Source organism: Tarenaya hassleriana, unplaced genomic scaffold (genome assembly GCF_000463585.1).
Source record: "Tarenaya hassleriana unplaced genomic scaffold, ASM46358v1 Cleome29, whole genome shotgun sequence".
Lineage (NCBI taxonomy): Eukaryota > Viridiplantae > Streptophyta > Magnoliopsida > Brassicales > Cleomaceae > Tarenaya > Tarenaya hassleriana.
The window spans coordinates 583,818-596,255 of NW_010966092.1; the positions used below are offsets into that span (position 1 = coordinate 583,818).

General features: G+C 36.1%; 1 protein-coding gene across 2 annotated transcripts in view; it reads right to left on the minus strand.

Moving 5' to 3' along the window:
• Nucleotides 1–8,143, minus strand: part of LOC104818218 (serine/threonine-protein kinase ATM) — a 30,803-nt gene extending 22,660 nt beyond the window's left edge. Inside the window, exons 1-20 of one of the 2 annotated variants that reach the window (XM_019203081.1) lie at nucleotides 7,605–8,143; nucleotides 6,766–6,862; nucleotides 6,015–6,123; nucleotides 5,790–5,933; nucleotides 5,555–5,716; nucleotides 5,250–5,445; nucleotides 4,998–5,154; nucleotides 4,767–4,903; nucleotides 4,585–4,672; nucleotides 4,161–4,264; nucleotides 3,863–3,961; nucleotides 3,659–3,715; nucleotides 3,363–3,447; nucleotides 2,552–2,626; nucleotides 1,544–1,585; nucleotides 1,402–1,472; nucleotides 1,067–1,115; nucleotides 886–957; nucleotides 211–366; nucleotides 13–99 (exon numbers count right to left, since the gene is read on the minus strand). In XM_019203081.1, the coding sequence (XP_019058626.1) occupies nucleotides 13–99; nucleotides 211–366; nucleotides 886–957; nucleotides 1,067–1,115; nucleotides 1,402–1,472; nucleotides 1,544–1,585; nucleotides 2,552–2,626; nucleotides 3,363–3,447; nucleotides 3,659–3,715; nucleotides 3,863–3,961; nucleotides 4,161–4,264; nucleotides 4,585–4,672; nucleotides 4,767–4,903; nucleotides 4,998–5,154; nucleotides 5,250–5,445; nucleotides 5,555–5,716; nucleotides 5,790–5,933; nucleotides 6,015–6,123; nucleotides 6,766–6,852 (1,977 nt within the window). In that variant the 5' untranslated portion in view covers nucleotides 6,853–6,862; nucleotides 7,605–8,143. Of the gene's footprint in view, nucleotides 1–12; nucleotides 100–210; nucleotides 367–885; nucleotides 958–1,066; nucleotides 1,116–1,401; nucleotides 1,473–1,543; nucleotides 1,586–2,551; nucleotides 2,663–3,362; nucleotides 3,448–3,658; nucleotides 3,716–3,862; nucleotides 3,962–4,160; nucleotides 4,265–4,584; nucleotides 4,673–4,766; nucleotides 4,904–4,997; nucleotides 5,155–5,249; nucleotides 5,446–5,554; nucleotides 5,717–5,789; nucleotides 5,934–6,014; nucleotides 6,124–6,353; nucleotides 6,594–6,765; nucleotides 6,863–7,604 lie in introns of those variants that run through there. The other variant, XM_010547707.1, reaches the window with a different exon arrangement.
• Between the last annotated feature and the right edge of the window lie 4,295 nt (nucleotides 8,144–12,438).

Below are 12,438 nucleotides of genomic sequence, written 5' to 3' on the forward strand. Positions count from 1 at the left end.
TTATTTCATCACCTTGCTAGAACTAGAGTAAATTCTTGTGAGGACCTCCACAGAGCACTCAAAGGGTCCAAACGTCCTTTCTGCATCAAGATCATCCATCTGCCAAAGAAACAAAGGACCAGTAAAATTAACTCCTGAAGATGTCCCCACAAACATTTCAGAGTAATAAGGCATAAAATCCACAGGGGTAAAGAAAAACATAACAAGCACCTTCACCACACCATTTGCCACTTTGTTGGTATCCCATTCAGCATATGTTGGGAGGTGCTCCTCGTGGAATTGAATTGAAGTTGTACGACCAGCACATAGTGCAAAAGAAGCAGCTGGTAGAAGCCAGACCATTCTCTCATTCAGAGTAAAAGGACCCTAGGAATCGTGTCAGCCCAAAATCAAGGCTCCAACATGATTAAGTGGAACAATGAGATCCATACAAGTCCACAACTGGAAGTGGTAATGCAATGTAATATATTTCAAATGATGAACTGCATAGGATATTTACATGTCCAATCCCACAACATGTCAAGTTTCGCAAATCAAGTAGCACCTTTCCTTTTATCCAGAGAGAAATAATAAAAAAGCATGAAATTTCAATGTCATCTCACCTGAATAAGAACCAGAAAGCTAATGTTTAACCATGGAATCAAAATTGTACCCAGTCTGTCAAATGCACTAAATAGAACTAAGATCCCACCACTGTCCTCATTATGAGGAAAAAGACTCAAAATAGTGGTTATGTCAGATCACATACAAAGACTTCTTCACTAACCACCACATATACAATGGAAGGTACCAAAATCATCAGACTATTTTTGCTTTCTAGATGAATCCCTTGTCTATGAAAAAGAAAACATCTATCTTTATTCTCAAAAATAGAATTCACCATACCTTCCCGCTTAAAATGTCAAAAACTGCTCTCAAGAGATTTCTTCTAAGATGCAAATCATCTTGTAGGTTTCCCTGCACAAAGTATCTATAAGAAACAGCACCTCGAGCTCCTAAACATCCAAAGGTGACAATTTTTTAAACAAAACCATATGCAGTTTCCAGTAAGAACCGGTTTGCTTACCTGGCAACCCATACGTGAAAAGTAACATGCGATGAAGAACAAGGCTGACCTGAATAAACGTTATCATCCATAGATAATGGTGGATCAGTATAACATTCAAGAATTTGAAGACCAAAATTCTCTAACTTTCCAGGCCTACCAACCATCAATTGCAAAGTAATCTCACTGAGGAAAAAAAAAGTAGTAAAGCATTTAACACCACCAACATGAATATAAACTTCTTTTGTTCTTTTTCATTCCAGGGCAAGTGGTTCCACATGGTTTTCCAACCTATTGGCACACCAGAAAATTAGCTAAACACATAGTCTGTGATGATGTTTTGAAGGCACACTTACTCTGAGCGTATATGTCTGAATAACTGATGATCCCACACTTCTTGAGGAAGAATTCCCACATTTATGCGGCGCTGAACAAAGGAACAAAATAAGTAAGCCGTATACATGCCAAAAAAAAGTGTGTAAAAAATTACAAACTCACACTAGATATTATCGATCCGAGAAGCACCAAAATTGCATCAACCTGCAGAAAAATAAAGTAATTAAGCTAACCTACAAATTCTACAACAAAGCTTCATTAGCCATTGCATATATGTGAATGTCAGTAGCTCATAATCATGAAAAAGTAAGCGATCCATAACAATTCAAAACAACCAGGATTATTCCACGCTACTGTGCCTATGATGATCCACATCTCAAGCCTCCTGGCTATGTTTTCAGTTACCCACCCATTTCATGAAGTAGCATGACAGTCTAACTTTTATCCACATTTGGAAAAAGAAAAATATAAGAACATTTGAAATTATACCAACATGATACCTCAAAAACAATTATAAAATCTTGACTGAAATAGAAATCATAGAACATCCAAAAGCCAATTTTTAGTTAAAATAACACCAACCAATTTGCTTGATACAAATAAAATAAACAAGGATCAAATGGTTAGTTTGCCTTGCCTACATTAATAAAAAAATACCAAGAACCATAAAAAAGGAAAAGAGCTAACTTAGACACAAATAATACAAGCAAGGTCTAGATATTTAACAATTTTTCACCAAATGATTAACATTTCTCAAAACAGTTTTTTTTTTGTTACCTGTACACAAGTTCGAGGCTTTTTTGTTACCCAATACAAATCCACATGTAAATTTTTTGGGAAGTTATCAAAACAAACCTAGAACTCATCTCCGATGACCTGGAAACCCCCTTAATTTTGTTGCTCCTAAAAAAACTTTAAAATTGTTCCTATATGATTACAAAATATTCCAAATATGTGACAGAATTACCAAAAAACCATATATTAAAAAATACAGATAGGTTTTCATGAATACAGTTAATTAAACAAGGAATCAAATCACTATATGTGCCAACATGACATTTTTCTCCGAATTCTCTGAATTCTTTGAGTAGGAAATCATTGTCTAAACATAGAGGAGGATATGTAGTAACTAGAAAGAAGCAGATATTTAAGGTAAGCAGATATACATACAACTGTAGACAAGTTGCTGAATGTAGCTAGTGCATGGATTAGAGAACTCCAGATCATCTGCCAACCACGTTCTAGCTGCATATTGTTTGCATCAGTCAAAGAACTTGCAGGCTTCAAAGACACACATCAACATCAACATCAACATCAACATCAAAGACAAAAAATAGAAAAAAATGTTACTCATGAAGAAAAATGGCATAAAAACCATTTCAGTTACTAAAACAGAAATAACAAAAACTTTTCCAGAACTCAAGTAAATGTAGGCATTTATCTTTCAATAATTGTTTTGTTTAACAATTTAGAGAGAGAACATAATGAACCACCAATATGCTCCTGAGTCAAACCATGAAAGGCAAGTCATTTGGAGGTTATTTTTAGAAATGTCATATATCTAGAATCTAGTGTCCAGTATTTGTCCAAATCAAGATGAAAAAAAATACCCTAAATGCAGGCATTATTTCCTAGATTTTTTTTTCATTTTTTCCCAACCTCCTTCCAAGATTCAAAGAAAGCAACATTATTTCCCAGTTTTTTTCACCATAATTTGAGGGGCTTCAAGAAATACCTATGCTACCACGGTAGTACCACCTATTCTATATTAGAAACACTGAAGTAACATTCACAGTTTGATACTGTTGGTGCTTACCTCAAGGTATATTAGCAAGACATAGCAACCAAATATGGCATGAAGCAAGGACACCAACTCAACTATGATCCTCACCAATGCATGGTGCAACAAAAAAAAGCTTATCCAACAAACTATGACCAGTATGCTCTCACACATGAAGGAGATAGCAGACAAACGAAATACCTCAGTAGAGGAAAAGGGTGACTTTGAAGGTATCTCCGCAGATGCATCTGGAAACAATAAAATGGAAGAGAGCTCTTGCAAACCCCTTCAGATGTAAATTAAGTCACAGAATTGTCAAATGGAGCAGATGTTCAGAATGATTTGACAACTTAAAACTGTTCGATTTTATAAAGATCATTAAGCGAGAGTTTGACCTATGAGTACTTGAAAACATTCCATCTTGAATTTTTTAAGTACTAATCACGATGACATCAAAGAACCAGTGCATATTCAACAAAGTTTCATCAGAGACTTACCTCAAAGTCCACAACAGACCATCATAAGAGCACCTCATACTGGCACAGTTCAGAAATCTGTAATACACAAAAGATAAGGAGGGGGAAAAGGACACATTTAGATGTACATTGGCAAGCAAATTTCTAATTCTAACAGCCTTTTTTTCCTTATGAGAGAAAGCAGCCTTGATCCACTATATATCTAAACAAAACCGTACCGATTACCTTTGAAAATCCGCACAGATAGCTTGAAACCAATAAACAAGAAGATCCTGACTGATACGAGTGCAATAAGTCCGAACAAGACAACAAAAAGTGGCACACCTGGATAAAGCTTATGCACTTCAGTTAGAATGTTTGTTAAAGATATGCCTTCTTGAGAAATCAGGAACAAGGGACTAATTTACTAACAAATGGACAAATAGTTTACAAAACACCAAGCAAAATGCCATTTACTAGTGAATAAATAGCTAAAACTAGACAACAGGAATGTGCACTAATAATATTCTGTTGTAGAATATACCATAGCCATTTTCCTTCAGTTAGTGCCTCAACCAGACGCGATGTAGTATGCTGCCCTCGAGCTCGTTTGCCCGCCAATGACAGCCTAGATGTATTACCAGATGCCTGAAGAGGTTATGAATATCAGCTCTCTCTCTCTCTCACACACACACAAAGAAAGTTAAGGGAAAAAAAAAGCATGTCCACTAATTACAAGTATATCTAATGGGATCAAAATTGTAGTGTCAAGAGAGAATGCTTTCCAGAGTACTCAAAGCAAACTTCACCACAGAAAATAAGTCCTTCATAAAATCATAATGCGAACTAAATATACTTAGTAAACAGGAACTTCCAGAGACTGCTAGAAATTTGAATTGAACTCCAAGTTGATTACGATGTGAACGATTATTAAATATAAGAAAGAAATTAGACTATAAAACAGATACCCGATAGAACACATCAGCTGCCAGCTCCACCAAACCATTTTGATAGCCGCTTAATGTACCAAACTTGTCAACCTTGGTCGAATCACCCCTAAAAAATATTTTCATCATAAATTCATCACTTGACGAGAGGAATAAAATAGTATGTATGTATGGGGGAGAAAAAAGATTCAGACAAGCTTTACCATGATGCAGAACCTGTTGAACTACCTAGATCAAGTTCTCGAGAAACCACATCAAGAAGTTGTTCCACAAGAGAACTAGATTCACTAGAATCTCTCATTAAATTTAGTTGCAGCCTCGCATAAAATGCAAGTATCTCCTGCAAGGTAGAACAAAAAGACAACAAGAATTTAGGGCATAAAATTGTATTGAGAACATAATCATAAAAGTAATAAGCAACTAACGAAAACAACCTTAAGGCTTTTATCATGGGTAGCCAACCAACAACGGAACACAAACTGCCGAACCACATTATGAAGCTCCAATGATAAAGGGCCCAAATTAGGACCATCCCTCAGCAAGAACGTATTTACACATTCGATAAGCTTACGTGAGAGCTTTCCCTCGTCTCTAGAAATGTTACAAGAAACTAGTAAGACTTTACCATTATTCAAAAAAAGTTAAGAACATGAACAAGAAATTTGAACTCCAAACAAATCAGCGACCTCACAAACGAGAATATTTGCCTGAGCCTTTTCACTATTTCTTCCCTAAGTTCATCGGGAAAATCTCCAGGGGAGTTTTCTAGAAGTGACTGAAGCGTAAGGATATTACGAAAAGCATCCTCCTTCTGGCTATGCTGACCACTGCTTTTATCACAAAATCCTGTTTCTACTCTATCCATATACAGAAGAACCAAACCTTGCAGAAAAAATGCATTAAGATTTCAGAGTAATGCAACAGGTAAAATACCACCATAATGATGACAAGATAAGAAAATTAAGCATGTTTGAAGTTTAAGTAAACTCACTACAATATGTGCGCTTTCTTATGTGGAACTGGTACTCCCTAATTGCCAAAAGATGTCGCAGTATGGTCCCATACTCAGACTGGAAGCTAGGGGTTTTGCTCAAGACATCATATATATGGGTAAAGAGTGTTTTAGCTACCGACAACAAAGGGAAATGTACACCTGAGACATCAAAAGGCCAGTGTTAAATAAGTTTAAGAGTATTTTAGCTAAATCATTTTACAGAATTTCTAACCAGCAGACTTCGTTTCTTCTGCTCTCTGAATAACAATTCGAAGCGTCTTAGCAACAGTTGACTTGGGCATCCGTCGCTTACTACCTGATACCTCCAGGGATACACATTGGATGAGAAGTTTAACCAAAAAAGGCCACGTTTCAGCTGCAAGGTCAATTAAGACATGCGAATTAGATAAAAGTTTGATAGTAGCACAAAAGTTCCAATGTCAAAATCAATCCGTACAGTTTGGAATCTCATCCAACTTAAGCTTTGCAGTGTTTTTCGAAATAAATCTGCAAAACTTAATGGACCTTTCCCCTTCAAGCCAGGTATTCAATAACTTGATGCCATCCTGAACATAAAGCAACAACTTGAAATCAACAATATCATAAAATAACTGTAATTTTCTGGGAATATATCAACACAAAACCATGGATTATAACATCGTTCAAGAACACTAGAATAATTTTCTAGAGTTTAGTCATCATTGTCGGACTTTATATTTTATTTCTGGTGTTCCCTGGGAACCATACTACCATTTGACACACTATGGTTTGTCACAAGAAAAGCCCAAGAAGATACCATTTTCTCTTTCAATCCCCATATATTCTGGGAAAGAAAACAAAAAAGGCAAGGGTAACCAAACGTATACGATACAGTCGGAGGAGATGATAAGACAGGAGATGCAGTGGCAGGAAAAATAGGAAAATATAGCACTAACGCAGTCCAAGATTCTATCTTTTCTCTCGAATATCCTGAATTTTCTTCGAAGCTACAAGGAAACCCACTAACGATCATAACCCACATGACAAAATTTTCCACATAATCTGATTATTTTTCCCAAAACCCCTAGAGAAGAAATCGATGATAAAAAAGGAAACGGCAAAGCATCATATTCTGAGAACCCGCCATGGAAGTCAAAGGAAACATGCAAAACGAAGCCGAAATGCTAACTTTGAAACCAAACAAGGGCAAAGCGACTAAAACAGCTTACATCACGAGTCTTGGCTTTATCCGACGATAGCTTGGAGACGATGTCTTGGACGTCTCTTGAAGTAGCCATTCCACTAGAAGTAGCCATCCAATTGGAGCTTTAGCGCAAAATCGCCATCGGAGAAGACAGAAACAGAAGTGTCAAGGATGAAATCATTTAGGGATTTTGTGCATACGAAAGGTTTATGACCGTTGGCGTTAGGTTGCATGCAAGACCTTTTATTTTAAACAAAATTACAATTTCGCCCTCTATTTTTATATGATCGTTTCCCACTCGAAATAAGACCTTTTATTTTAAACTAAAATACAATTCCGCCCTGTATTTTTATAAGACAGTTTTGCACCCGTTAAATCTGCTTCCAATCCACGTGGTCCCTCACAAAATCAAATTGAACTCAACAAACTTAAAAATAAATACCAAAATAGATTTGGTTTCAAAGAACCAAACCGAGTCGAACCGAAATAAATAATACCGTTAAAAAAATTATAATAAACCGAATCAAACCGAACTAAATATTAAAAAAATTAAAAAATTCTTAGAAAATAGAAATTTTCTCGAATTCTAACCGAACCAAAGATAGCTGAATGGTATAATTTTTTTTTAACCAAATAACCCAAGACCGAAGCGAAACCGAAACTCTTAAAAGGTAAATAGCAACGAAGAACCACACAGTGGCTGAGCTCCCGTATCTACCCAAATCGAGCTTCAAACTGATCAATGTCAGCAAATTAATCGAAAGCAACAAAAGCATCGAGCAGACACAGCAACGAACGAATCGATATGAGCAAGACCCAGAAACCGGAAGACAGATGGAGGAACGATGGAATTGGAAGCCATACCCTGAAGCGAGACAGAGACGGTGGCAGTGACGGACGAACAAGGCAAATGCAGAGGGAGACTGTGAAGACGAAGGTTGGTCAAAACGGATTCGAAATCTCCAAGGGTTGAGCGGTGACGGCGCTTCAACGGAAACGGTAGTGGCGACGGTGCTGCAGCAATCGACGAGACTGTAGAGGGTGGAAGAGAGAGATGCGAGATACACAGATTATCTTGTCGGTCGCCGGAACCCCCAAGGATGCAGCAGTGACTGTGCTGCGACGGAGACAGTAGCGGCGACGGTTGCGGTGGTCGACGGTGTTCCGGCGGGTTGAAGACGACGAGACTTCACGCCATTCACGGGAGTTTGAATATTAGCCGACGAGGGATGAGGAAGCCAAAGCGAAGAAAAACCTAGATTGTTTGGTTAAAATTGGATTAACCGATCGTTAAACCGGTTTTATTCGGTTATTAACTGAACCGAACCAAACGGTTGTACCATTTCAGTAACCAAACGGTTATTTTATAGGTACAACAACCGACCGAACCGAAATACACACGTCACGTGGCGCAATTACTTTATTTTAGAATGAAGTCCATTAGGCTTCTTGTTTTGTTCTGTTTAAGCCCAATTCCCTAGTAAATAAATAGATAATGCTTTTGCACTTTGTCTTTTCTTTTTCACTTGCAAGTTGGTGCTCATATTTTAGAGCAACATTTTATTCAAAAATTCGAATTTCATAAATATAGATATGTGTGCAGGCGTGTCAATCGGTCGGGTCTGACCCGGTCCGAGCTCACAATCGGCTCGAAGGTTTCGGGTTCGGGCCGACCCGATTTTTTTCGGACCTAAATAGTTAAATCCGAAGTCCGACCCTATATATACCGGACTTGCATCGGGTCGGACCGGACCGGATCGGCCTGCATAAATTCTTTTGTAAATTTTATTTTTTTCTAAATATCGGGCTTTCGGACCGATCCAATTCGAACCCGAACTCCGATTCAAGTCAGTCAGAAAGCCCGATTTTTTCGGACCGAGATTATTATGCCCGAAGCCCGCTAATTTTCGGATTGGTCCGGGTCGGACTTCGGGCTCGGGGCAAAATCAAACACCCCTGTGTGTGTGTGTGATTTTTTAGAGGCTTTTTGAGATTAGTAATGTTCTCATTTATTTTGAAAGTGCACATTTGTCATAAAGGCCCAACCGCCATTGCTATGACTTTAACCTCCGGTTTGGATTTACAAAATATTTAGATGGTTACTTAATTCTTACCAAACATTTTTTTATGATTATTCATTACCAAAATTAAAAAAGGTTGCAAAATTATTTTTATTCATGATGTTATTATGGGATAAATTGATAATATTAGCATAAGCTATGGTATTAAAATATTTAAATGATTATAGACTAATTATAAATAATTTGGATAGTCAGATAAAAAAAATAAAAATGTATCTTTTTTTTTTGGTCAAACTACTCTTTATCTTCCAATAGATTTGCAAGGTACAGTCCCTCCCATTTTCATCTTTGATATGATATTATATATATATTCATAATTTTGTATGAAAATTTTAAGTGCATGGTTTATATAACTAACAAAACTTTATATGTGTAATATATTGTTTTTACAAAAGAAAAGTAATATCATAAAATCGACAAAAAAAAATGTTACTTATTCCTTTTTCATATCTTGGCATATGTCCACCTTTTGCAAAAAAAAACACACACACACACAGCATAATACCATTTTAAGATATGATTCTAAAACTTAATCAAACATTTATCTGAATTGTAATTGCAGATACCATGTTATTCCAATTCAAAATGTACATCTTTTTGTTAGGTATAATCATTCAAAATTCGTTCAAAAATTGATTTTCTCTATGTATCAGTGATTTAATGGAACAAATTAATTTAATGAGAGAGAGACGACTTTATTTATTCACCTGAGTTGTAGTGTTACAATACATAATTTAGGGTGGGTCCAATAAATCATATCATGTATTATATTCGCTCACCGTTTTCGAATTTCCATGTCCTTTTTTTACTCTTTAAAAGAAATATTATTATTGATTTCCCTAAAAACTAAGTATAGAATTCCCCCTATATCCTTACAATCTTCTTACTGCTACTTGTCTTCTACTGTTGAAACCAAAACTACATATTCTACCAACTTTATTCTATCTAAACAAATTCAGAAATCTTCGATTTTTTTTTTTATAATGGTGGTAACCCCGACCGCTATCTTTCAAATGTGCATTGGATAAATTTTTGACTCTACGAAATAACATCAAACTACGTAAAACATATAAATCAACCGAAACTGACAATTTAGATATGATTGATTAGTAATTATTGATGGTATTATGGGTTTTAGTTCAAATCTAAAAAAAATTCAGTTATGAAACATATGTAAGAAGGGGGGATCTAGAAATTGTATTTATTGTGGACACCAATATTAGAAGGTGTTTTATATACATGGAATGCATTATATTAGTTTTATCTGAATTTTCAGATTAATATATTTTGTGTAAGGAATTAATTGAGTAAAATACAAGATTTTAATGTTATCCTCGATAAATTAGGTGACGCAATATACTTCGAAAGATGGAATAATCATTCCATATAGAATCCGATGTAATGAAAAAATATATATTCGTTATGATTTTATACATTTTGCTTTTCCGTCATCCTTTTAATATTATCATTTAATTTAGGCGTTTCGGCCCAAATGAACAAGGCGAAATTTACATTTGAATTCTCAGCATACACAGGACTTCAAGATTAATGTATTGCCATTGATTTTATTTAATAAAATATACATAATTATCATTATTTTTAAAATGGATATTTATAATTATATATCATCGTTTTACCATATGTTTTTTTTGCCTTGTGCGTTCGTTATAACAGTTTCGGACGTCAACTTCCATCTGATATGGATGCCAAAGAGAATCAAAATTGTGACAGCGTGCCACGTGGAGGGGGAATAGATACTTTGCTTGAGACGGGAGGCGAGTGGAGCCCACGCGCTGGACCCCGCAAGTGGGAGTAGTCTTCGTCGTCTTCTTGTCTAGACGATACCTTTATCGGAAACTCCCAAAAAATTTGATTCTCTTGCTTTGTCTGGTTGTGTGAAGATCACGCCGCTATTTCTGAACCCATCCGACGGCTCTCATTCTCCTGGTGGTCCCACAGAGGGTTGATCGTGACCGTTGGATCGACAAAGATAGAAGTGATTGAGAGAGTATTGGTCGTGACCAGACACATTGTGAGGGCCCCAGTAAATTGGAACACCACCGACGAAGGCCAAAGGCCCCACATCTCCCATGTATGTATGTATGTATGTATGTATGTATGTATGCATGTATATATAATATATGTATGTATGTATGTATGTGTCATGGGATACGTATTTGTTACAAATTTTTTTTGTTAAAAATATTTGTTACAATTAATACTAGATGTTTAGTTCCTCTAAATCACAAACATATGATCAAAAGATATAAAGATTTTATCATACATAGATTTTTCGCGGGATGAATATATATACGAATCTTGGGTTTTCTTCCCTTGAACCATACCATATGTTAAATCAACATTTAATTCCATTTCTAATGACATATATAATCTTAAAATCTAAAAGAAGAAAATGGTCACATTACGTGAAAAAAATCAAGGTGGCAAAGGGATATACAGAAAAAAAAAAACTTAGAGAGCTCACGCGGGAATATATATATATATATATATATATATATATTTGTACGTATTGTATTAATAGCTCATTCAACTAATAAGTACATATATATGTATATGTGTGTAAGAGAAAGTTATGTTATATATATGTTCATCTTTGTTTTATGATGTTATCATCTAGTCAAAGAAAGAATGCCACATGCATGCATATCTAATGTTTAATTACATTTAAAAAGAAGCAGAGTTATAAGTTATGAAATCATTTGAAATCGATTTTAAGTTCATATAACAGTTTTTGAATTTTGAAATCAGAATCTGTGGGATGAATTTATTTAAAAAAAGACAAGTAAACTTTTTTTTTTTAAAAAAATGCATTTAACGAGGGTAATTAATTATGCATTTCCATTCTTTTTTGTAGGTTAAATCTCGAACTTCTTTTCTTAACAACAACGATAGATAGATATTCTGGAAATTAAAAATGGAGGGTCCAAGTCGAAGAAATCTGAATGGTGACAGCAATCCCGAGGAGAGTGGCGCATCTCTTTTCCTTCTTATTCACATCCTCCCCCTTCACCCCTCTCTCTGTCACCAGCCATCTCTCTCTCTATCTCTCTCTCTCTCTCTCTCTCGTTCATGAACGTGTCTTCCCCTACGTACCTCAAGCTAAAACATATCAAACAATGGGTCTCACATCTCTTCAAGCGTGCATGGACTCCTCTGACTGGCTCCAGGTACGTACGTGTATGCATGCGTGTGTGTATATATCCACGTCTATGTACTTCGTGTAGTATATATATATATATACAAGTCTATATTACATATATACATGTATAATGTGCTTCGTCAGATCTCTTATCCACAATGCCGCAAACACAACCCGTCTGTTTGCACCTAAGATATTATACAGATTTGCAATGAGCCTTTAGTGTATACGTGTTGCATCGATCCTATAATGTTCATGCATGTGCTTGTGTGTGTATGTAATGTATCATATTTCTCTTAAGTGCAAACATTCGAGTCAGCTAAAATAGTTTACAATACGTTAGGAGGCGGAGTCATCGGGGAGTATGTTAGACCACTCGTCGTCATCCTCGCCGTCTGCGATGGACATGCTCGTCGCCTGCACTCGACCACCACCGCCTGGTTCGGCTGCCGCAGCG